We start from the raw sequence: 27285 nt of genomic DNA, 5'->3' as shown, positions 1-27285 counted from the left end.
TAAAATAAAAATGGCACTACTAACAACCCGTCACAAGCAATGTTTGGCCTCTAATGTGCTATGGCTGATTCTACGTTACAGTAAACGCTAAGTTAGTATCTGCACTTCTACTACTTACCCAAGTGTAAATCCTACCATCAGGTCTCTCAGTGTTACTAAGAAACATGGAGAGCTGGTGATGACCCGTCTTGGCACAAAGAGACACTTTGTTGGTGTGTGTACAAGTTGCCCTACTCAGAGAGTGGCTGTCAATGTTGGCAGTTTCTGAAGTCAATTTTTTTGGTTATCTATTAAAAACTGGAGATAAAACAACAACAATAACAAATCCCTAAATTGAGGCAATTACCTTCACTAATATCCTGGCTGTAACTACCGTCTGGTTCGATGTCCGAGGGGATCATGATGTGCCACGTGGTCATGCGGGCTTCTGCCTCCAGTCCAAATCCATCCACGTTACTGGAAAATTCCAGCCAGTTTAAATTATATGAAGGAAATGCTTGTAGCTGAAAAACTACAGTAACTAAGAATTACTCTGCAGACACAAGTAAACACGGTGCCCTCACCAACTTCCGTTATCGGCAGACGTTACTGAATGTCTAAGCAGCAGACGCCCAGAATAAAACTAGTTTACCGTGAAGATTCTTTAAGGGGTGATCAAATAAACCCACTTGACTAAATGTGATTAAACTTATCTGTAGCATCAAGATTATCATCTTAATATTTAACATGCTTTTTGATTATTGTTAACATTTCTACTTAAAAATTACAAAAAGTTCATTTAACAAAGAACATTCTACTAATATGCCTGTGTCCTCTCTCCAGTCCCTCATCTCACCACTCTGCTCCTATAGCAGTGAAATACTCAGTTTCCCAAACGTGTCCTATTCTTCTTTCTGAGCAGTCACATAGATTGCTCTGTCTACCTGCAGCCCTTGTCCCCATTCTCTTGTCCTCCCCAACTCCAGCTAGGTCTCAAGTTGCAAGTGGGCAGGTGTTTCTCTCCAGTTAGGGGGCCCTATTTTGTGCTCCCAAAGCACTGTGCTTGTACTAGCAGAGCACGCAGTACACCTGACAGGTCTTGTTTAGCTATCCGTCCTGCTTAGCGATCCGTTTTCCTTTCGAGAGGGCCACATGGTCTGTTTTACATTTTATCCCAGCTCCTAATTCCATGCCTGGTCCCCAGCAGACATTAAAAAAAATATGTCAAAGCAATCAACAGTAAATTACTAATTCTATTCACTTAACATATAACATTACATCAAGTTTTTCTTTTTACTTTGCTTAGCCTCCAACGGTGTGTATTTAATTTGCTTTAAAAGCAAATTTCTTTTTAAAAATGATGTAAGTGACACGGTGATTATGGAAAATTTTAGACATGCAGAAAGTAAAAGAAAAAAATACCCATTTATGCATTGCCAAAATGCAACACTTGCCCTGTACCTTTTGCATAAAGTTTTAAATAAAATTGATTAAACACAGAAAGAAACGTTACTATCGAAAAAATAAAACAAAGGATTCTGGTGGAATAATATCAAAGACAAATTCAATGTAGCAAACTGAGCCTAAAGGATTTACCTTCCAGCATGTAGATTGACCAAGCAGTGAGCCAGACAGCTAATGAATTCTTGGTCGTGGTTCCCAGGTCCCAGGATCAAGTTCCTGTTTACAGTCAAGACCCTGAGCGAGTCCAGGAGAGCCACTTGCTGAGGAACAGTTTTGTGTGCCCGAGAGAACTGGTATAAGATGGTCCTGTTGAGGCAGTGATAAACGGCATCCAGTGACAATCCCTGTGATCTTCTCTTTGACTAAAGATATGAAAGATAAGTTTTCAGTAAAATGGACAACCATAAAAGATCTATGCATCATTTACACACGAATTTTCATTAGGTCTTTATGTAGATGCTGTGCTAACTACTAGAGGTGGTAAGTTAAAAGATACAAAGCTCTTACTAATACAGAGTTCAGAACCCATGAGGCACATAAATGCAATTTAATGAACAAGTGCTACATAAACACAGAGCTCTGGGCTGGGCGCAGTGGCTCATGCCTGTAATCTCAGCACTCTGGGAGGCGGAGGTGGGAGAAGAGCTTGAAGACAGGAGTTCAAGTCCAGCCTGAGCAACACAGCAAGACACTGTCTCTATAAAAAAAATTAGCTGGGAGTGGTAGCACACACCTGTAGTCCTAGCTACTTGCAAGGCTGAGGTAGGAGGATGGCTTAAGCCCAGGAGTTTGAGGTTGCAGTGAGCTATGATGATGCCACTGCACTTTAACCCGGGCAACAGGCAAGAAGCTGTCTCAGAAACAAAAACAAAAGCAGAAACAAAAAAACAGAGCTCTTAGTGAAGAGAGCCACTAACACTCCTGTGGGCAGAGCAGCCTCCCGGATGGCATGAAGAAGTGCCATCTGGGTGAAGGCTCCTACTGAGCGAATTTTACTAGGTTAAATGACCTCTGCTCAAAATTACTGAAAAAATTTACCTAAAATGTGAGGGAAAAAAAAATCCCCCCTCTCTGCCCCCTGGGACATGATGTGCCAAAAAAAAAATTTTTTTTGACATTCTAGTTTCATCCTCTCACTTGAGAATTTTCTCTTTGGCTTAAACATAAATGTACCTGTAAAAACATTCTTAGGTTATGTAAGAGAACCTGTGTGTCTTCGTTACATGCTAACAAAACATGGTAACAGTATTTCCTACTTTCTACATGATGTGTTGGATAAAATTAATCACTCATGCCAAACCAAACCAGGCCAATATCCCTTAGTTAAAAATACCGTGAACATGCACAAAAAATGACAATTTCAAAGTAATATGGACTACAATGGACTTTGTAAAAAATTCAGTTGGTAAGAGACTATTCCTTTAATATCAACTCTTCATGCTGTGTAAGCCTTTACACATCGATGGACTTTGTAAAAAATTCAGTTGATAAGAGACTATTCCTTTAATATCAACTGTTCATACTGTGTAAGCCTTTACACATTGATGCAGGATACTGTGAAAACCTATCAAATTGCATTAACTTAAGGTGTTTAAATCTATCTGGGTAGCAAAGAACGACACCAGTGGGGAGGTCAGTGAGCGACCGCAGCTTGCGAGAACTAGACAACTTCACAAGGCACACGTTGGCACCAGGCCAACAGGGGAAGAGTTAGAAGTCCATATTTTTAAATTCACTTTTAAGAGGCGTAGCTTTGTATTAAATGTTAACAGTCATTATCTTATTAGTTACACTTATTTCTGACAATGTTGACGCTACAGGCCAAGGTTTTCAATGGGAAGACACGTACTCTACAACTCACGGTGACAACGGATTACCTGTGCAATTAGTTGAATTATAAAATCTATGAGAAGTTTAGATTCTTTGTTGAACATGCCTTGCCAAAGCTTGTCCACCACACGTTGCGTGAAATAAAACACATTGTTCACCAATACCTGGTAGCTTCCTCCACTGGTAATAGGCAGAGAGGCGTCTTCCCCTATATTCCAGCAGGAAAAAAAGGTCTAAGAAAATTGGCATCTACCAGCGTACGACCAGATCCTCAAAGAAAACCAGGCTAAGGGAAAACGAGTGTAACACTTAGAAATATGACCACTAGCTCTTACGTATGTCTTTAAGAAAATGATGCTCATGGTCAGAAATCAGTAGAAATACTGCAAGAAATGATTTCAGCAGTAATAAAGTGTTATGGATTGAGACTACCTGTGAAGTCCCTTATTGCGTAAAGACAGCCTGCGATAAGTGAACAGTTCTTCAACATAAACTGTCAGTCACAAGTGATCGCCACTGGGGAGAAAACTTAGGTCAGTTTATCAGCTATAAATTGATTCTATGTAAGTAATAAAGGGTAAAAACAGAACACCAAATAAAACTCTCTGAGTATACACCTTTAGTAACAATGAAGTAACACAGGCAGAATAGAGCTTCATAAAAACTACACAAAATAAAGCACAATCAATGGTGGTGGTGCATGTAGCCCCCTCTGTAATTATCATCAGCACCATCTCTCTTTTTAAAGGGACCCCAATGTCTTCAGTGTGCTTGCTATATAACACTGCTTTGTGACTAACCCTCCTAGCCCCACCTCCCACCTAGAATGTTCCCTCTCAGCCCTTCCTCTGTGGAAATTCTGGAGGCTGCACTAAATGTGATTACTATTATTCCTACCTAACTCTACACTGCTCCATTACCTTGTGTCATTATATAGTATGACCGATCTCAACTGATAAGAACAAGTACAAAGTGAGACTCGACACCCTGCTTTCAGAGTGCACAGTTACATGTTAACACAATACTAAAGATTTCCTTGCAAATTTACTTTTGAAAAAAATGTTAATAGTGCACAGGTTCTATGATTAACAGTATCACCAGGAACTCAAAGTAGCATACATAGTATACTAAACCATCTCTTTTCCCTCTCCTATAAATTCTTTGTTTTAGATATAAATATTGGCTTCACTATAAAGTTTTTTATTTTTATTGTAATTAGATACTGACATACCGAAAAAACACATTTCAATGTGTTTTGATCTTTTTCCTGGAAGCCATCCTAAAAAGTAACATATATATATACCTGTGACCCAACAATTCCACTCATAGGCACATACTCAACAGATATGTATAAATATTGTACACATATGTGGTCCATATGAACAAGAATGTTTATAGCAGCTTTATTTATAGTTTTCTAGAACTGGAAATGTCCATATGTCTATCAATAGTAAAATGGATAAACATATATCCATGACAGGATACCATATAGTAGTAAGAATAAATGGACTCATGCTACAATATACAACAACATGGATAAATAGCACAAATACAATGTTGCGTATATGAAGCTAGACTAAAAAGACAAGAGGAGACAGATGAAGTTAAAAAAGAGAGACACCTGGGGTTTAGATAGAGAAGGAGAGTAATTATAGGTACTATTATAAAATAAAACACAGAATTACCCAATAACACATCAGCTGCAAGCAAATGATCCATCACACTATCCAAAATGTAAGTCTGAAATTCTTTTTGCTGAGTTCTTGTAGATCTTTCAGGGGAAGCCTAATCAACAAAACTTAGAATTAGAAACAGAACCAACCAAAGATAAGGCTAAACCATATTTACATTACCAAATGTATTAAAAAAATTTAAAAACTCTACTGTTAGATAAAAAGAAATAGGACGTGAGAGATGGTATATATGCTTACAATCCTTCTCTTATTTTTCTAATCATAGAATTTTTAAAAATTTAAAGCAAATTTAAATCCATTTCTCCAAAAATAGTATTCTAAACACTGCAAGTATTTAATAAATATTTGATAATCTATTATTATATCTCACTTCCCAAAGAAATCTGGCAAGTTGTAATGAAATATGGATAATATATAAATCTTAAAGCCATTAAAACAAATACAAGCTCAAGAACCTAGTCATCAAGAGAGTAAGTCAACGGGGAATGAAATATTTACAATAAAAAACAATTTAGTTCTGAGCTTCATAGGTACCAAGAAGGAGAAAAAAGATGGTTCACAAAGCTGTGTATTATTCATAAAAAGCAGACTAGATTGTCAGCAGGGATATGTGTTTTCTTAAAATTGTTCGGAGAGAAATGTTCTCTATGGGTATCAGGAGGACAGTGAACAACCTTTATAGGTAGTATCTTTGATAAGTTTTACAAAGTACAGAGATGATTTTTAAAAATTATCTTGAGTAAAAGCTTAGGGCACAAAGTACAGTCCCCGGACAGCATTTCTAGCGCTAATTAGGGGAAGACAATCCAAGTGCATGGCTCTCCAGTGTCTGACCAAGTCAGCGGCAAAGCACGGGGAACACATGCTGAAATGCAGGAAAGATCCTTTTGCCATCGTTCCCAAATGCCAGTAGTTCTAGCCAGGCTTTTGACAGGAGTTAGAAACTGAATAATTCAATAAACTGTAATGTTCTTCCTTACAAAGAGATCTGCATGCTTTAGATTCAGCCACAGTATTGATGCTTGGCCAATGAAATGAAAGAACCTACTTATTCTTGCAGAGAGATCCAGGATTGTGTTTATGACTATGTTAAAAAAAAAAGTGGGGTTTTAGAAGACTGCTCTGTTTTTCTTTCTATTGTGATTTTCAAGGTGGTCTTGTTAAAGCCTTTAAAGCAGCAGTTGAAATCTGAGTGCTATATAGTGAAATCAATAGCCTGAGATTCAAAAACCGACAGCTAAACAAAAGTTGTAAAGAATAATTTTTTTCTTTTCTTTTTTTTTTTTTTTTTTTGCATGAGAAGACATTTATTTAGTTTTAAAATGACAAAATATGGGTCTAGTAACAGTTAAAAGAATACTAGTGCTTAGGAGTTTGGTTTGTCAGTTACCTAATTTTGGAAAAAGGGAAGAATTTCTCAAACTGTATTTAACCTTACTGAATTTCTTCGTGTAGTTGAACAGGTTAAGACAAGGGTCAGCAGGGGACTTGTGAGCAAGGCCTGCCTCGTCTCTCAGGCTGGTGTTAGCTCGAGAGTCTTACCCCCAGTAACTGAAGAGAAAGTGAGGACTTACAAACGATTGACAGCACACTAGCAGTTCCATGAGGATTTCCTTATAATGAGATCAGAGACCATTTCAGGCAACAGCTTGAGTGATCAGAATTTACTAAGGAATAGTCCACACTCTGAAGACAACAGTACTCCTTCAGGATTGTAATGAGCTCAAGGTGTTAATGAAATACCTAATAATGAGTAAGGTTTACCAAATCTCAGCTGGACAAAGTTTTGGAGTCTGTCAAACAGAGGGACTATACTAGAGAGGTGCTTGGTCAGTCAGCAGTATTTATTTTTATTAATATTCTTTCTTATTCCAGAAGGATTTAAGGCTGGCTCAGTCACCAATAGGCATTTAATACTCTGATTCTTCTCACCAAAGCTGTTATGATAAGCAGAGTGATCAGGACCAAGAACTTTTACTTGTTACCGGCCCTAGTGGCCTAGTCCTATGTCCTTGCTGAGATTTACACCAGACTAACTTTTAAAGGCCTTAAGACTGTATGAACGCTTGCATCCTCAGAATACTTTTAGCTGAGTGATGCACACATATTTAACCTTCGCAACAATCCTGCAGCCGAGATAGTAAACAGCATCATTCCCAGAGAATGAATTTAGCTGAGGGAGATTAAAATGCTTACATAATAAACAAGGGACAGAATTTAAACCCAGGTATTTCTTCCTCCCAAACCCATGCTCTTTCCATTAGACCACACCACCTTCCTCGTATGTGGCTTCAGTGTCACACTCAAGCCAGTCTATGTGAATAAGAATCCTCTATTTTTACAGATTGCTAATGAAGATAACTTCATGTTCTTGTGGACATAATCAAGTAAGGAGATGCTTTCATGATGAAACTCTAGCACTCATAAGACTGAAGACGGTTATGTAGGTAAATGGTAAGTATATATGGTAACTCTATTCTTGAATCTCTTCATGGATAAAGACTTCATAATCATAATATTCGAAATCATATTTGCAATTTTTTACATCATAGGAAGGCATGTAATATTTTCATTAACATATTTTTATATGTATTCTTTACGTATGTATTAGATTTAAAGTTCATCAAAGTAGTGCATTCATTTTTAAAAGTAAATTTCTATCCCTTTTATTATGTAGTATTATATCTTCCTGTTTGGGAACTGCCACGGATGTAGTTAATAATTAAATGATTCAAAAATAAAGTAAGTCTTCACTTAATGTCATTGATACATTCTTGGACATTTTGACTTCAAGCACAATGATATATAAAAAAGCCAATTTTTTTCCTCATCATTTTAATGAAACAACATTGAAGGAAATGATATTATTCAAGGACCTGCTATGTGTCATTTCACTTAAAGTCACAGTTTCCAAGAACCTATCAATGACATTAAGTGAGGACTTACTGTGCTTATAGAATACACCAAGGCACTGTGCTAATTGTTGTGAGAGATGAAAGAACACAGGAAAGTTGATCTCTAACTACGTGGTTTATAATCTACCTGAGGTTCATCCAGAAACTAACTCCCTGCTCCTCCCGGTACGATAATCCCATCACGCACAACTTCCCAGTACCGTTAGGGACACAATTCCACCACAGGACAAATTCATGCCCGCAACAATGAGAAACTTATCTCAAGGTTAATAGTTATGTCAAACTTTTCTTATTAAAAAAATAGAGAAAACAAAAATAAAAGATAACTATAGAGGGCCAGTTCATTAGCTATTAAGGTTCCTATGAGCCTGAAAATGCGGTTACTGGATATACCCACTCACCCCGCATCTTTCACATATGTGTATCTTACTTTTTGCTCAGTTCTGCTTTCTTGCACACTTCTCTCCTGAACTTTATGCTGTTATTTTCCAATTACCGTGACATTTTTTTCACAGAATACTTCAGATTTTTACCCTATACACTATGATGCAGGCTATCTCTCTTCTCAGATCTTTTTAAAGCTTCCAAAGGGGACAAGCTCTACCAGGCATGTTTTAAAATTCTACTACATGGCTTACTGACGAAACCAATTATTCTTCTACCATTATTAAACATTGTGTTCCTGATTAAAATGCTTAGCATGACCGGTATCCAAATTACATTAGTGAGTTTTTTTAATTGACCAAATGGAGATACTGTCACTTGAGTAAGATAAACATCTATGGTCTTCAGGTTGCAAATAACAAGGTAACTGTGTTAGCCACTAGAGGGAGCAGAGAAAGCTCCGGCTCCGATGCCAGACTGCGGAGGGCACGCAGGAAGTCCCTCAGAGAGAAATGCAGGCATCTGCTAGGACCAAAACCTTCATAAAACATGTTTTTTAAAGAGCCCCTGGCATGTACTATTTGACCCTATTTGTATGAATTGGCTAAAAGAACATGAATGAATAGGAAACTAATTATATCATATTAAATTCCCTCTCTGTGATCTTTTATTTTCTCTGAAGACTTTTCTAAGTGAACATTTTTAATGTTTTTCAGGGATGGCTAATGTCTAGCGCCACGAGCGAGGCCACTTAAGGCTCAGAGCCACTCTCACCTTCTGACCCATCAGCTGACTCAGACCACGCAGCGGCAGAACTGGCAACCAACCCAGCAGTTGTGCCGCCTTGGGGAAAATCTGACGGGCACACACTGAGCCCCTACACGCGCAAGACCCACCAGGCCTTCAGGTGCACAGCACGCCAACGCCATAGTATCCGGCAACAATGGATATGTAGGACTGACACAGGGAGTGGCGAGGTGAGGAGACAATGCTACTCGGTACCGTCAATGTCTAGCGAAGGGGCTGACACACTGTGGCCTGTGGGCCATTTCCAGCCTGGGCCCATTTTTGCAGATAAAGTTTTGCTGGAACACAGCTATGCTCATACCTTTATGTAGTGCCCACGGCTGATTTTTAGCTATTAATACAATAGTGTAGTTATACAGTTGTGACACAGACTGTATGGCCCACAAAGCCTAAAATATTTACTACTTGGCCCTTTACAAAAATGTTTGCCACCTCCTAGAGAAAGGGTGATGAAGGCTCGAGACGTGCTTGAGGAAATGGAAAAAAGAACAAATTGATAGGGTCTGAAGCACAGGTAAGATTAAAAACTTTCCACAGCCCATGACAAGTTCTGCGCATACAGAACCCTGAAGAATTAGAAATCTGTGGCATAGAACTTGTATGGTCATTGACACTCTAACTACAAAAGCAATGCAGAAGAGATGTAAATGCGTTTCTTCGTCTTTACCTCCAGCAGAAGATCAATTAGTGGCGTTTGCTTGCTGGCAGGGGTTAGACAGAGGTTGTCTATTATTAAGACCCGCATGAAGTCAAAAACAAACTTCTTAGCGGGGTGATTGGTCAGATACGTCTTGGTTCCCACGTTGCAGTACTCGGACTGGCTCCTGTTCATGCCTGTGTCCACTGCGAACGCTTTAAACTCTTCTGCCGGAGATCCGACCTCATCGTCAAGATCGGTCACCTAGCAAAATCAAATGGGAAAATATGGTAATCATACTAGATTTTATTTGACGTTTTTACTTCTGTGGTTCCTAAAAATAAAATTGTTGCAGCAGAAGTGTCTTCTCTCAGCATTTACCACCTATTAAGCTGCCCAGCACATGATTTCACTCTGCTTTACCTGACTCTCGCGTTCAAGGTAAGTAATCTGGTAGCACGTGTCAAGGTTACTCAACACATGGTCTTTCTGATCTACGACTAACAATACAATCTGCGTTATGCTAAATTATAAGTCTACTGTGGATAACTGCACCTACAATAAATAATAAAATGAGAATGACTACATTTGCATATTTGAAACCCATATACTGAGAAGTCAAATCTCACAAAATTTCAGATAAAAATCTGGCATACTAGTAGCACCCAAGGGGTGATCCATTTTTTTGCAAGTTAAAAAACCCCAATAAATAAATAAAACTTGTGCCAATTTGGAGGCAAGTGTGAGAGACTAGCAGACAGATTACAAAGGCACTGAGATAGCACTGAAGGTCAATTTTTACCAGAAATGAGGATTCTAAAATTATAAACCTGTCAAGCTATTGAGGTCATGTGTTACACTTGTCTTTCTTCTATAAATCCCTGTAATTGTACAATGAATATTCCACCTTTATACAGGGAGGAAAATTTGTACGAAGAAGGCGGTTTATCCTAGGCCCTAGACCATGTAGTAGAAATGAGAGGAAACATCATGAAATTCTGAAGTATTATGGAGGAATAACTGTCTTGTGGGCCTATTTTAAAGGAGAAAAGAATTAAGTGAACTAAGCCAGGAACAGTAAGTTAAACAATAGATATTCTCACTCGTATGTGGAAGCTAAAAAAAGTTAACCTCAAAGAACGAAAAAGTAGAAGCGAGGATACTAGGAATGAGAACGGCAGGGGGAAGAGGGACAGGAAGAGATTTGTTCAAGGATACAAAATTACAGCTACATAGCAGGAGTAAGTTCTCGTGTTCTACACCACCACAGGACTGACTACGCTAACGGTAATACATAGTTTCAAAACGCTAGGAGAATATCAACCATTCCTAATATAAAGAAATGACAAATGTTTGGTATGATATTCTAATTACTCTGATCTGATCATTATACATCATATGTACTGAAACATCACCGTGTACCCCATTAATATGTACAATTATTGTCAGTTAAAAAATTAAAAAAGATTAAAATAAAGGAGAAAAGTATCTATACTCTATATGATTATAAGCTAATAATTTTCTACTAAATTAGTATAAAATAAGAAAAATAAAAGTTGAATGAAATGAGAAAAGTTGAGCAGAAGGACCAACATATACTTTATTTTTTATAAAGACCATCAAACCTATAAGTCATTTATAAGGATTAAATTCAGCAAGTGCCTAATTCCTAAAATAAAACAGAGAGAAGTTCTGTTAGACTAGAGTTCTTTTACCTGAAAAGAACATTTTACAACTACAGAGTTATTTATCATCACATGAGAAATGATCAATTACTTGGAGAGGGAAATTACTAACCAGGGACTTACAGGAATATGGTAAATGAAAAAAGGAAGCACAGTTTGCTGTCATTTTAGGGGAAAGCAGAAGGGAAGTGTGGGAGCTGAGGACACGGGATGGTGTAAAAGGTGCTGCACAGAGTTATGATCCCATAACCTGGTCAAAGGCCTCAAAGATTGACAACAACAACAACAAAACCATCTGCTAACCACTGGCACAGACAAATTCCAGTTCTGACACTTTCCTCCCCCGTTCCTACCATCTCTGAGTAGGGGCGAATATTGAAGGGGAAGACCGTGGCCGCCAGGGCGCACAGGAAATCCGGGCTCATCCACATGGAGGCGAGGTCGGGCACGTTGTGGTACAGGTATCTGAAGAACTGCATCAGGGTCACCGGGTACTCTCGGAGCCAAGATCCCTCTTCTTCCGACTGCCACGGCTGCCGGCAACAAGAGAAGAACCACTGTGTTAGAGTAACGGACACTGCGAAAAATTACTTTAAAAACCCATTACTCACTATTCTTATAAAACTGGATATATCGTTGGTCCAGCACTCTTTAAGTTACACACTTGAGCAGACGCACTCGTGTACACACACAAACTAACTTAGAAATTAGCTAAAACAAAAACAATGCCCTTGGAAACTGACAGGGTTATTCACAGCTCAGCTAACTGAAGTCAGTGGTTCTGACCACTCATCCCATTAATGTGAGTACTCTGGTACCACCAGCGGCTGGACTGCCACCAGTGTGACCCACTGTGCATCGTGCCAGAGTGAGCAGTCACCATAAAGGATGGGGAAGGCAGTTCACCTTTCCGGGCCTCACACTTGAGCATTATATAACACAACAACAACAACAATGATGATTAAAAAACATAAAAAGAACACTGTATATTTGAACAACGTGTATCTCCTGATACCTGCCCAGAGAATGGCTTTCTTTGTAAGTTAGATTTTTATATTTGTTTACAGTAGGCACCAAAACAAGAATCCTTTTTTTTTTTTTTCACGTTCCAGGAGAATGGGTGTGACAAAACAAGAATTCTAAAGCATTTTCTAAATTCATGCATTTGATGGTAATGTTCTGCGCTTAGATGACATAATCATACTTTTGACTAAAATTAGATTTGTCAGGTATGTGTAATTCAAGCAGTCTAAGTTAACAATTCCTCTTACAGAGCAATCCTAAAATTGTGTAAACAAATCCATTATTCACAGTATTCCCATCAGATAGACAGGAACATAAATTTTGTGTTCTTACTCTTTTTTCAATACTTTAAGTCAGAAATAATCAGAACAGAAAAACAAAAGCAAAAGAAAGTAAAACTTACATTGTCACCATTTTTAACTTCTAAATGAAAGTGACTTTAAAGGTTAAAATAACATACTATTGTAACAACATATACTGTCATATACATTGATTACAGATGTATACACTATAAAATATACTTTATTACATTAATAATGTTAATATCAGTTAATACTTCTGAAGCACTTACTATATACCAGGCAATCTTATAAACGTTTTATGTGTACACTAACTAGTTAAATCATCACAAAAACCCTAAGAGATAAATTCTATTATCATCAGCATTTTACACATGAGGAAACTGAGGCACACAACTGAGGTCAGTATGTCTGAAGTTCCACAGGAAGGCTCTGCACTAGGTAGGGCTTGACAGTCCCTGGTCTTAAGAACAGTACAGTCCGTTCTCATGTTAGAAATAATAAAACAGACTTTGAGGTTCCAGAGATCACGTTGTAAATATACAGCTATGCTACTGAAGGATTCCTCTATTTACAAAAAAATCACGGGCCGGAGGAACTATCAACAGGTCTCGGAATGTCGGTAAACTTACTGAGTTCAGCATGCTGCGAAGCATTCCCAATAATAAAAAAGCAGCTTCTGTACACACATTGTGGATAGAAGAGACCACAGTTCCACTGGAGGCAGGAACTCCAAAGATAAACGTCCAAATAGAATCCAAATCAAACTGCAGAGGTGAAAGTGATTAAAGATTAGCCACTATTAATTTTTTTCAGTAGAGACCCTCATAAGTTCTAATATTGTAAAATTTCTCTGACACTAGTTTTTTTTTTTAAAGTCAGCAATGATAAAGAGATAAAGACCTAGTACTCCTGCATCCTACATTTTAAAACTCATTTATATACTTATAAAAAAAGTTGAATACTATGTATCATATCCTGTTTTAGGTATTTACGTTATAAAACATTGCTTTCCAATTTTTCTAAAGAAAACAAAAATAAAATACATATTAACCACAAGATGAAATTATAGAACTGATGATTTTAAACAGGATCTTTTTTAAAAAGCACCATGAATTCACTTCCTTCCCATTCTCAGCAATGTTCTAATTTAATTTCAGATTATTTAAAGATGAGATTTGATGAAATAAAAATCAATTGGAAGAAATTTATTCCTAGCAGTTTTACATAATATTTCATGGTGTCATGTGTATTTTGAAAAATTACATAACCAACAAAACTCTACGAAGCATGAACCTGTAATTTGATTTAATGTAAGTGCACAGACTCAGTGTTTTCACTTAAAAGGTTTTGTCAACTACTAGAACTGATTTGAATAGCATTTAGCATTAGGATGGACGCAGAGTTTAAAATTTAAATTCCTAAGGGTTTGTAGTGTCACAAACATAAATTATATACAGACATTAACAGTCTTCAATTAGAAGACAAGTCTTACTATTTTCCTAATGTGGACGGTTATATCTAACATTAAGTGATTACATTTTTTTTTTAATCAGAATTTACACTGAGAAACCTGTCATATCCACTCAATTAATTTACGGTACACAAACAACTCCCTTCATTTTTAATTTTATGGAAATGAAATTATTTTTCTAGATAAAAATCACATAATAAAAGAGTTCTTTAGATCATCCAAACAGCATCCAAAGTCTTTATGCACATATAATCATACACAGTCATCATACAGAGAAAAAGTCCAAACAAGGACAAAGGACTTCTTTTTGAGAAAATTATCTATGGTACTTTTAGATTTTTTTTCTATCCCAAATCAACTTTAACGTGAGAGAAGTGACGGTTTTGCTGTGATTACCCACTACCCTACGGTGAGTCTTTGGTACATGTAATTACACTCTCACCTTACTAGGTCATTCCTACCTGGCCACCCTGCTTACATCGGCAGCTGATGACAGGCACACTGACCTGCAGGTTCTCAGGCAGCTCACTCACTGGCTGCTGCAGAAACAGTGCCATGAGGAGGAAATAGAGGGCAGGGACATTAGTGTGCTTGGGAAGGAACGACTGCAGGACCGGAAAACCAGGGAAGTGACACGCATCCCGGTTGATCTCCCTGACGGTCGATCTCCCGCCAGCACTCCTGCCCACGTTGAACCCTACGGGAAGAGGAAATGCGACAATAAGCACAAAAGTAGCCAGCCGCAGCCACGACGCATTAACAACAAAGGCGGTCATTCAGTATGGGTAACATTTCTACCCAGAACGTTCGTATCACGACAGGCAATTAAGTATTCAATTGTGGAATTAATCTCACAGTCAGAAGTTTTACTTCACCAGCTGTTTGACTTTAGCAAGTTTATCTATTAGGACACACGTTTAAGAAATACAGCTGAGACGGTCAGATACGAGACTCTGAAAATGCTTCGTAAGGGCATATAAATTCTACTCATTAGAGGAATAATCTCAGAAGAGCTCTGATGTTCCTGCTTGTATTATTTCCCTAGGAAAAAAGTGAAAACTAAAATACAGCCAAAATTTAGGATGCTAAAATATGAAACTTAAAAATATGCTTGTTATAGTTAATATATTTCACTTGTCCTGAAAACCATGATAAGCTCATTCACTTTAAGTTATCTACAAATTTAGAGACAAAACTAAATGAATAAGCAAAAACAGTCTTCCCTCGCAGCGTGATCTGCAATCTGTTGGAAAGCGGCCAGGCACTGGGATGGCCAATTCAAGCCCTGTGTGGCCACAGCGACCCACAGGCTCAGCTGAGCACTCAGAATCCCTTCCAGAAACCCAGCTGTTTCAGGAGATGGTCAGTGCTTATTAATATGGCGACAGTATCAGTATTTCTACCAATAGTGTTTCTTCTGCTTCATAGCTAAATTCAGGACATATTCCAAACATTTGGTTCTTTTTCCACCCCCAAACTTAGTAAAGGACTCAGTACACAGCCAAATTTTCAATGGAAGACTTTTGTGAATAGCAACCAAGAGATGAAGGATTGATTTTTTTATTCTGAAGCAATTTATATTTCAAATATTCACATTTTTAAAGATTTTTCTAGAATGAAGTAAAGCACCTATTTGCAACTCCTATTTTACATAATAAAAGAAAAATTTATGTCTAGGTTTCTTCCTAAATACCATGCTCTTTTAATTAATAAAAATTGTATAGCAATTTACCCAACTCCTTCATATATCATTCCATTTCTTAGTCACAATGAACATGTGCTTTAGAAACTGCTATCATTTTTATACCATAGAAAATATGTGTTTTTTTTGTTCAAATTCACAAAGTGGTATGACGGGAAGATTTGAAACCTGATGTCTCTACTTTAGAGCCTATAAAATTACGCTACTTCCTTTGCCCTTGTTAATGACACTGCCACGTTTCTGAAAGACTGGCTAGATTAGAAGATGGAATTGATTTTGTGTTTATAGTTAAGTTCTAAATGAAATTACAAAAATAAAAAATGTTTTGAGCTCTAAAAAATCAGAAGACATCCCAGCTATTTGGAAGGCTGAAGTGAGAGGACTGCTTGAGCCCAGTAGTCTGAATCCAGCCCGGCAACACAGCAAGACGTCTCTCTTTCTCTCTTTTCTCTCTCAATTAATTAAAATGAAAAATAATCAAAAGACATAAAGTAGTATTTTATATGCTAAACAGGAAAATAAATTTTTATTCAATTGCAGGTTCTAAAAAAAAAAAAAACCAATACTAGCATTCTCATTTTCCTTTTTAAAATTTCATACTATTTTTCCCCTATAATTAATCTTAAAAAATATTTAATATACAATTAAGTGTTAATTTAGATTCAAATTATGGCTGTGTGAAAGGTATTTTTATAAAGAAAAATTTCATAAATAAATGTGCACTTAAACAGTCAAAAACATTAGGTTGCTCATCAGATCAAACAGATAGAATCAAATGAGATGACACATGTTTATATACACACATATATGTATGTGTCACATAGATATTCAGGGGAAATTAAATTAAATGGAATCAAATTAAAAGTGAGTACCTAGATTTCCTTTTTGGAATCAAAGCAGCACATGCAAAGTGCAAGCAGGTATCAATGAAGGACAAACAAATTCTAAGACATAAAGTCAGGTGGGTCAAATACGGTAACACCTCTTTTTAATATTACTAAAGTGATGTAGGACAGTAAAAACATAAGACTAATAGTCATAAGACAGAGTCTTAGACACTGCTATTGCCTGGTCCAGGACTCTCGTATAGTTAAATCTTAAAATCCTAAGTAGAGAAATTAATCCTTAATTTATATTCATTAGGCTTCATTTACTTCCTATAAAATTTATATACTATAAAATATTAATATATACCTATATCCAGAATCATGAAGGACAAATGAGAAAATATATGTGAAAGAATTTTGCTGAAACATTGATTGAGCTTAAGTCCTTGAGCAGCAACATAACGTAACTGTTAAAAGCATGGCCTTTGGATCTGAGTGAAATGGATCCAGATTCTGACACTTCCTCGCTATGTGACAAGTGACTTTACCCCTAAGCCTTGGCTTCCTAATCTGTGAAATGGGTATGATGGTATTGACACCTCATAGAGGTACTGTGAAAATGACATGTTATTAATTATATGACAAGTGTTTAGGAACTGGCACAAACACAAAATATTAATTATCATTAATTCAGTTCTACTAATAATTTGCTAATTATTAACTTACAGAATAGAAAGGGACCTATACTACAAAAATATCCTGAGGAATTCCCTGAATTTTCAAATTGTCATATCTTATCCCTGACTTCAGACTGACTAGTCATTAAAAAATACAAATCTGAAATCTCCTAAGCTTTGCATTGTTATCATTAATTAAAATTCAAAACTCTTAATCATTATCAGATAAATTGGAGTACACGTTTACGTAAGATTTAAAAACAAAACAGAACAGCTTATTTTCAAGCAGCTGACTGTCAAAAGTCTCATACCTAAGACAGTTCCTATCTTGTTGGTTAAGACGGAATCTGTCTGTTCCAGCCATCCTCCACCACTAAGTCCTTCTTTAAACTTGATGAGAATGGACTGATTACTCAGCAGGACGACGAGAATCCTCATTGCCGCCGTGACTGTGGTGGAATGCAAGTGTTCCTCCATAAACATCATGATCCAGTCAAAACCCAGTGTCTTGACCAGCTCCTCACAAGCTCTGTTCAAAGACAGATGGAGATAAAAAAATAAAATTAATTTAAAAGATTAGGATTTCAAATTAAAACAAAAGAAGTAAGACTAGTTTTCATTCCTGAAATAGTATAACTTTCAGGGTTAAAAAAGTCCGTTTAGAGTCAGCAGCAAGTCCTTCATGTTTTTGTCTGACATGAAGAAAGTAGTGACAGCAACCGGTACAACTGATTCCAAACAGGTTTTACTTACTGCAAATTAATGCTTGTCTTTTCTTTAGATGTATAAATTAGTTTTAGCAAGATATCTAGAAGTCTGTTCCTCAAAAGTATAAGATTAGCAGACACAAGACCTCCAAACTCCTCTTCGGTTCCTAAAACGAAAATAAATATATTAAAATCTCCCTTGCAGGTAAACAAAAATAAAATATCCAACATGGTTCTTTGAAATCTCACTGAAAAATATATCTTTTAGGAAACATTCTTTAGGAGTGCTTTCCACTAACATGGACGAGAAAAAGGGTCAGTGAAATCATTTCTCTTAGAACCCTCCAAATTTTTCATTTACATTTGCCATTTCCTAAACTAGTGATAATAAAGGCAGTGTGAGCACTTTTTTGCATTAACATTCCCATCCCCATCCCAACAGGGGGAAAGCCACCCAATGAGGCTCATACAAGTAAAAACAGTAATTTTATTTTCAAAGTAAAATTTACACCCTCTTAATTTTGTAGGCAACACTGTACTTCTGTATATTGTATAGGCCTGATATAAAACAAATACATGTGTGAAACACCACAAAAATAATTTAAGGAGAAAAGTAATATAATATGATGACATATAATTCAGGTCTAATTAGTGCCAGAAGAGAAAGGGGCATAGTAATTAACTGACCACTAACTTTTCCAAACTCCAGAATCAACTCACCAGTGTCAAGCTTCTCTTCATTATTTATTTCCATAACTACAAATTTCTCACAAACTGCAAAGGTTGGCAAAGTAGAAGAAATAAACTGTCCAAACCTTTAAATAAAGGAAAAAGATGTTATGGATTTTATTTTTCTTCTCCCCAAGACAAATAATAAAGTACAAAGAAGCAAAATACAAAGAAAAAAAAAATCGTGCTTATTTTAACTAATCTTTTATGGATCTTTAGGTGATTATATTTGGTTTGCTTCCTCTTGAGCTATCCCAAGTAACATTATATACAATGTTTTTAAAATATAGGGAAAATACAGTTTTCCAGAAATATGAATTCTTTAATCTACTAACACCCAAACTGTTTCAAAAATCAAACTGCCTGATCCAAATTAAAATGTCCTAACATTATCTGCTTGGATCCACTGTAGCCTGGTGGTTAAGAACATGAGTTTACAGATCAAAGTAAAATCCTGCCTCTATTATTTTATAAACATATAAACTGGGACAAGTAGTTTAATTTCTGTGGGTGCTCGTTTCTTCATTTTAAAGTAAGGAAAAAATTAAAAACTTTGATAGGTTTTAGTGAAGTGATCATTATAATGCTAGGGTAAGTTTTAAATAAGCATTGTTGATAATGATAGTTATAATTCTCCAAAATAATTCTTCAGTTCCAATTTTACATCTGTCACTGAGTTAGAACAAAACAAAACAAAACATGTTTTCAAGGTAAATGAATATAAAAGTGAGTGATTTGCAAACACACAGATTAGCTATTAGTCTGCAGAGAATAATCAAATAAATGGGTATGATTTCATCTGAGATGCCTGGGAGATCACATGGAAAGTAGTGATCAAATCCAGTTTAAGCAATTCTCTACTTGGAAAATACTTTGACTGGGATAGTTTGTTTTTTCTTGTTTTCCTTCCATGATACCATAATCCTCCAAACTGGGGATTGTCATGTGAACACAAGAACATTTCTCAGACTCTCCATAAATATGCCTTAAACCACATTTCACATTGTCAGCAAAATATTACTCACATTATATGAAAACTGTGAACATGCAATGATAAAATATCATCTTATGCTTGAGTAATGGAGACCAAATAGAAAAAAGATGCATGTCTGCTCTAGGGGGGGTGTGTGTGTGTGTGCGTGCGTGCGAGTGCGTGTACTTGCTAGTGCACACACACTTATGAATGTGTGAAGAGAGATGAGGAATTCCTAGACGGAATGCTTTTATGTCCAGGCCAATCAATCTCACTGGGCTAATTCCTTTATCTTTTCTCACCAAAATTCTCTTACTCACTAGTGGCAACGATTGGCCCTTGGTCCATAAAGGTAAGATTCTAAGATATGTACGTTTTCCAGGCCTCGCAAGTATCCTGAATAGTATTAACATTACAGATGTTATTACACAGGAATAGGAACCAATCATGTTCATCGTAATCTCATTGGTACTTTTACTTAGTAACAAGAGAAACATGGAAGTTTTCATACCTGAGCAGGTCATTGCTGTTGGGGAAACCTTGCAGTAGGAAGCTCAGCACGTTGCTAATGGCAGCGATAGTCGGCTGGGACAAAGACATGTCTCGAAGAGTCAGCAGCAGCTTTGGGATTAACTGGAATTCCCTCATTAATTTGGCATTCTTTGAAGCTTCACTGTAACAGAAAGGAGATTTTACACACTGGACTATCACCTTTTCTGTAACTGAACAACTACATGGGTTATAGTTAATACTAATTAGTTAATACTAATACCTGGACTCTGTGAGCAGTTCGATAAAGTGTTCAAATAAGGAAAGATGCAGTTCATATGGTGCGTGGAGCCAGACCTAGAATAAAATAAAGAATAGTGGTATACTTCAGGTTAGAAAATACCAATGCCAATCCAACAAACACAAATACAGCACATGTAACTTATATCACTTATAATTATTTTGTAAAGCCCCATAAAACTGCTCATATGCAGGGGGAAAAAAAATTAAAAAATAGGGCAAATAAACAGCCCCAAAAATGACAGAGATGATGGAATTAACCCACAATTAAAAAGCTATCCCAAATATGCCCCATATAACTGAAGAATATAATGGAGAACATGAAAATGATGAGGAATGAAATGGAAGATAACCAGAGATAACCAAAGCCCCAAAGCAAACTACTAGACATGAAAAATAAAATATCTAAAATGAAAAATTTACCGGATGGTACTAATACCAGGCTACAAACTGCAGAAAAACGATTCAGGTAAACTTGAAGACCCAACAATAGAAACTAATCAAAATGAACCATAAGAAAAAAATACTAAAAAGAAATGATCAGATTTAGTGTATGAGTGATTTGTGAGACGGTATTAAGCACTCCAAGATATGTGTAACTGGTGTCTAGAGAAGGGAGGCAGGAGCAGGAAATATAGTTTAAAAAATGGCTAAAAAATTTCAAATTTGATGAAAATGATGAACTTACAGATCAATAAACCTAAGCAGAAGAAACATGAAGAGGACAACTGAATGACTGACATCTTCAAAATGTGAAAGGAATAAAAACAGTCAACTAGAATTCTATTCCATGCAAAAATATCCTCCAGAAAGGAAGAAAAAGTAGTCTTTCTTACTACTTTCTCTATAATCTTTCGGCTACACAGTGTTCATTATTTTACATAGCATTTGAGCGATTCCTGAAGGCTAGCAAGAAGAGTGCAAGTTGACAGAGGAAAACAAACTGTATCAAATGCTACCGAGAGCTGTGGATACCGAGAACGGAGTATAAGCCATAAATTTATATTTAGAAGGAGGCTGTTCATGAGCCTTGAAAATACAGTTTCAGTAAAGCAATGAGGGTACTGATTCTGGGAGGGAACTTACAGTAGTCACGAGGAACAGGAGTCGGGGCCTAGATATCACCGTTAGCAAACACAGTGCCAGGCGCTACGCTGGGCGGTAGGGACACAGAGACAGGGATGATCTCTGCAGTCATAAAGCCTAAAGACCCTACAGTTTGACGGGGACATATTCCATGAGGTTAGTGTGCAGACACTGTGGGGACTATGCCAAGCACTGTGGACAAGAAGCTAAGTGGAGAAAGGACATGAGTGGTTACGTGGTGCCTTGAGAGGACAGGGTGGAAGCTGCTACGACAACAATACAGTAGACATGAAAATCTTGTGATTTTGGTAAAATGAATGCTATTTTACTACGTAGCTGCTAGTAACCAAAATTACAGGTGTAGATTCCCATTTATTGAGGAAAACTTTCTACCAGAATTGTTTGATGAAACTACGTTTGCCCCCTTATCATGCCGCTGGCAGCAGCGGATTAGCTAGAGACATGCGTTGCACCATTTCCCTTGGAAAACATTTATCAAATGGAGTACCTTGCAGAGCAGGAACCCTACCCACTGCTCTACTTTTTTGTATTTTGCTAAATGATATTAACATGATCAGAAAATTATAGAACTTTAAACACATCTCAGATAAAACAGTTTAACTCTATAATTGCACAGAAGAAATGGGTCACTGGTTATCTGCTACCAGTTAGTGTTTTTATAACGTACTTCAAAATCACAGAGAAGGTCCTGAAAAGCGGTTGAATTTGGAATAATGGAGGTCTCGTGTCCGCTGTCAACCGTTCCCACCAGAGAGAAGGTCAGATGGAGGATGTGGCTGTTGAGAAGGGAGCGTTTCTTCTTGAGCAGCATGGCCAGCAACTGCAAGACAGTGACACCAACGCCTGTTGATGAATCGTCATATGTATCACACAAACACACACGCGCACACACACACAGTGGAGAATCCCATGGAGAGCAATTTGAGATTTCCAAACTGATTTCTAAATTTTTATCATGATAATATAACATTAGAGAAAATCTGGTAAACAAAGTGATCCTATCACTCTATTATTAAAATATCTACTTTTACATAAACCCATAATTTACATAGGCGTTACCATCACGTGCATACAATTTTGTACTTCTTTTCCCCATAAAAGGATTTTTTCTTTTGCAAAACAGACTTCATAATTACAATTTTAAAGGGCTGAATAATACGCTAAGGAATGTTTTCAGCATAATTAGTCATTCTCATATTGTTGGTACATTTAGGTTGTTCTTATTTTGTATGATGAACAATGCTACAAATAATCATTTTGAAATTCTTCCAAAACACTTACGAAAATAGTGCAATTATATCTATATCACACAGTAAACAGTATATTCACTACCAAGAACTAATGGCTGAAGTTGTAGAAGGTAATTGTACTTCATCTATGATAGAAGAATTTAATCTTGTTTCAAATATTTGTTTCTCTTCTTACAAATAACTTTCTGCCTAAATCTTGTACACACTGTAGATACATGAACACCGTATATTTGTTAATTCCACGTGAGTTTGCAGGAATGGCAATGCCCTGCTTATTACGTAGTGGCCTCCACATCTTCTGAGTAAGGGAGGTAAAGGATGACGAAGCGGAGAGACAAGGAAACGGGGAGAGCCCTGGCTCTATCACTGATCCAGCAAGATCTCAAGGAGAGGGTAACAGGACTCTCTTTCATGTCATTCCCATTTCCACAGAGAAAAACAACGTCCAAACAAGCAAATCATTGTTCTGCAAACATACACAAATGTATCAAAGCAATGTCAAAATAATGTAGCCTAATTCAAGGGTTTAGTAAGACCTGAGATAAAGAATAAATTGAAGAAAATAATGCATATTCTCATTCGACACATGTTAATTTTAATAAAAAATACTGGCTCTTTTAAGTTTATCTGGACAATATGATTCTTCCGGAGTGTGAAACAACGTGAATGATGATGAAAACTAGAGTATTTTTTTGGTGCGAAGTGAAGTGACGGCAAAGCTTTACGGTCACCAACCTGGTAGCCCTTGATCCTTTCCATCTCTTTGCTGGCTAGTGGGTTGCTCTTGACCACACAGACCAGGGCCTTGACGGCTGCGTACAGCCCCTCCACGTCAGAGGCCATGGCCACCAGGCCCAGGATGGCTGCAGCTCCACCAATGTACTGCAAAGTAGTGGCAACAGGCTTAGGGACAAATGTTCTTACTCCTGATTAAAAGATAGTGAAAAATAATTAAAATGAATTCCCCATGTGGACAAGAACTGAATAGATCATCTTAAGAAGTTTTTAATTAATCATAGATTTTATTTTTAAAAGATATTCTGCCCTAAAATGCAAATTCTGAAAAAGACAAAAAACAATTAAAGGTAGAATGTGGGAGAAGGGGATACATACGAATGTACCTACTCTCAGGGAAGAGTCTGGGAAGGGAGGAGGGAGCAGAGAAGAGCTGGGCTTTAGAGCGAGCACACGAGTTTCTGCTGTGTGGCTGTGGGCGGTGCTCATGGTGCAGGGGTTTGGGGAACGTATTTTGAGCAAAGTGTGAGTGCCTTGGTAGCTTCTGTTGGGAAATAAACTTGGGGACAACAGAATTGCCTTAATTCTGTGAACTGGGGGAGGCGTTAGAGAGGCCACCCTGGCAGGGATGAAGTATTTTGCATGGATAAGCCAAGGAAAGCACAGGACTGAATATTACCCAAAGCTGCTACTAGTGAAATAATCTGAGTAACAGCACATCAGAGACCCCAGGAGAGCATAACTTCGTGGAAACATCGCCCTGGAACTGTGTAAGTCAATAAAAAACAAACAAACAAACAAAAAAAAAAACCAAAAACAAAACCACATCTACATTCCTAATATTTTTTGAACGCACTGTTTGAATGTCACTTGCCCAGTGATCGGGACTGAGATTTTAAAAAATAAATTAACCTGCATTTTATATTTTTATGCGCATTGCAGTAATCACAGTACTTTCATATGTTATGGCACTGGGTCTTGAAAACTCCCTTCTAAGGTGATTAGGGCCAGGATTATCATTTTATAGATAAGAAAACTGAAGTTCACGGAGCTCAAATGTCTGGCACGATGTCACACAGTGACATCTCAGGGCTACCAATGAAATCTTTGGACTTTTCATTCCCTGCTCTTTCCACCGCGCCACAGTACTGCTGTGCTCGTGAAGAGGACACTGAGAAGTACTCAGTAAGTATTATTGAAAAGAAAACCATTATGTGCTTTAAAGAAAACTGCTGTGTTAATTCAACAGTATCAAAAAAAGAAAAACAAGGATGTGTGCACATCACTGGGACAATGAAAATTGCCAAGGGCTGATAAACACGAAGGATTCGGACCAGCACAACATTTTTTGTTAATCTAAACAGGACCCAGTATTACCCGCTGATTTATATATTAAAAGGCATAATCACTAGATCAGAAGTTTCTGGATGGCCTGATCGGATTATGCCTCAAGATTCTATCCAATCAAAAAAATCAACTCTTTTAAAGCAGACATTATGTACAAGGCTCTATAGAATGTCTATCGGCGCTAAAGTCTCTTTTTTCTTTTTTTTGGAGACAGTCTCACTCTGTCACCCTGGCTAAAGTGCAGTGGCATCATCATGCCTCAGATTCACAGTGTTTATACTCCAAAGCTTTTATTTATAGCTTATTTCTATTAACAGAAATACTCATAGCAAGACCACTGCCATACCGAACCATGAAACAATCAACTATAGTTCTGAATTTCACACCTGTCTTTAAATGTAGTTGGAAGTCTACCTAAAAATTACATAGAAGTATGCAGTTAGTACTCAACAGTGCTGACAAAAGGCAAATAGTAGGATTTTAGGAAAGGTTATGAATTTAAAGTTGACTGGAACTTGAGATTGTGACATTAATCTCTAAATATTGCAAGAACACTACCAGTCAGTGCTGTAAAATACGAACTTAAAAAGCTACCCCTCAAGTAAGCAAAGTGGATGCAAACTGCAGGCAAACAAAGACGTCTGGGACAACAACAATCTAACTCACCCAAGTATCCAATCAGCGCGGCCCCAACTGTGCGGGCGGGCCCGTTGAGGTGTCCCGCTGAATTGTGTATCAGCTTCACGGGAGTGGCATTCTCGTGGGAGGAAATGCCTAACTGGAGAATAGGAAAGGGAAACAATGTAACTACAGAATAGTCTCAGCGCTGTGCCTGGAAAAGACACCAAACATATCACTGGTAACATCGCTTTCCTCTCCTCCCTCATCAGAATGTTGAGAAAAAGAGCAATCATTTTTAAAAATGGACAAACACTTCCAAAGTGTGGAAACTCATAGAAAGTTAAGTTAAATACAATCTACTGGGACACAGATGGCAAGGACACCTTGGGACACAGCGTCAGGGGGTCTCTCTGAATGGGATCCTGTTGTGTTTTAAAGGCTGTCACCATTCACTGCCGCCTCAGTGATCCTGATCAGCGAACATTAGCTTTACTCCGTATCTGAGTAAACCTGTCATAAAATTATTCAAGAATTCAATAGATAAAACATGCCTATGTAAAGGAATGTTAAATTCTGTACATACAGGATCTATTTTCAAAGCAAATGTAATCCTAGCGCTTTAATTCTATTCACGTAGCATTTAATTTAGGTGGTTTATGTTCCTTAGAGTTCCTTAGGGAAGGAGCCCACGCACACAACTCTGCACAAAAGCTGTCAACACGTACCGCTCCCAGTCTCTTTTGATTTCCTTCCCCTTGGGCTTTGCCTCCGATAAGCAGCCAAAACGGCTGTTCAAGCTCAATGATGACTTTCTACGTCACTACACCCCGTGGTCGGTCCTCCCTCCTCATCCTATTTGATGGCTTAACACACTTGCCACAGTGATTTTCACATCACCAGACTCTCCTGGCTTTTCTCCTTTCTCCCAGACTGTTACTTCTGAGTCTTCTCTTCTGGTTTTTCTTTTTCTCCCCAACTCCACAACACTGGCATGTCCCAGATTTCAGTACTCAAAGCTTTCTTTTTGCCATCTACGTCTATGCTTTGGTGAAAACACAGAGTCTCACAGCTTTAAACACCACGTGTGAACATCCATGGAACTCAGACTTCTCCCCTGAAGTCCAGGTTCATATTTCCAATGGTGTTGATGTCTCTACTAAGCTGTCTAATACAACATGTGTCAAACTTTTCTAAAACAGAACTCTCGACATTCCTCCCAAATCTATTAATTCTTTAGTTTTCTCCAAATCAGAAAAGGTGACGCCATTTTCCTTATCATTTAAGAATAAAACCTTGGACTTATCCTCGACTCTCTCACATTCCGCACCCATCCACATTCCTCCACCAAAAACTGTTAGGTCTTCAAACATACCTCAAATCTGATCACTTCTTACCACTACCACTGCTATCGTCCCAGTTGCGGCCACCAAAATCTCTCATAGGAATTATTTATAGCATTGGCCTCATAACTGGTCTCCCTGCTTCTACCTGTGTTTCTCTTCCACCTCTTCTCCATAGAGGAAGTCACAGTGATCCTGGTTAAAGTGGAAGTTACAACATTTTCCACCCATGTGTGGAACCCCATGATGCCTCCTGCCTCAGTGAGAGTCATACCTCAACAATTGCCTGT

General features: G+C 37.5%; 1 protein-coding gene across 1 annotated transcript in view; it reads right to left on the bottom strand.

Annotated features, from left to right (window-relative positions):
• The window catches only part of WDFY3 (WD repeat and FYVE domain containing 3), a 191163-nt gene that overhangs the window by 53616 nt on the left and 110262 nt on the right, over positions 1–27285 (bottom strand). Inside the window, exons 23-38 of the mRNA XM_069485368.1 lie at positions 25701–25812; positions 23688–23878; positions 22370–22522; positions 20579–20652; positions 20318–20479; positions 18825–18919; positions 18151–18271; positions 17709–17926; positions 14653–14888; positions 13350–13484; positions 11749–11928; positions 9741–9974; positions 4959–5058; positions 3321–3481; positions 1576–1805; positions 347–456 (exon numbers count right to left, since the gene is read on the bottom strand). Coding sequence (XP_069341469.1) covers positions 347–456; positions 1576–1805; positions 3321–3481; positions 4959–5058; positions 9741–9974; positions 11749–11928; positions 13350–13484; positions 14653–14888; positions 17709–17926; positions 18151–18271; positions 18825–18919; positions 20318–20479; positions 20579–20652; positions 22370–22522; positions 23688–23878; positions 25701–25812 — 2512 coding nt within the window. The remainder of the gene's footprint in view (positions 1–346; positions 457–1575; positions 1806–3320; positions 3482–4958; positions 5059–9740; positions 9975–11748; positions 11929–13349; positions 13485–14652; positions 14889–17708; positions 17927–18150; positions 18272–18824; positions 18920–20317; positions 20480–20578; positions 20653–22369; positions 22523–23687; positions 23879–25700; positions 25813–27285) is intronic.

This window comes from Eulemur rufifrons, chromosome 13, assembly GCF_041146395.1.
Source record: "Eulemur rufifrons isolate Redbay chromosome 13, OSU_ERuf_1, whole genome shotgun sequence".
Lineage (NCBI taxonomy): Eukaryota > Metazoa > Chordata > Mammalia > Primates > Lemuridae > Eulemur > Eulemur rufifrons.
The sequence above is the reverse complement of the archived record's forward strand: the minus strand, read 5'-3'. Positions and strand labels throughout refer to the sequence as shown.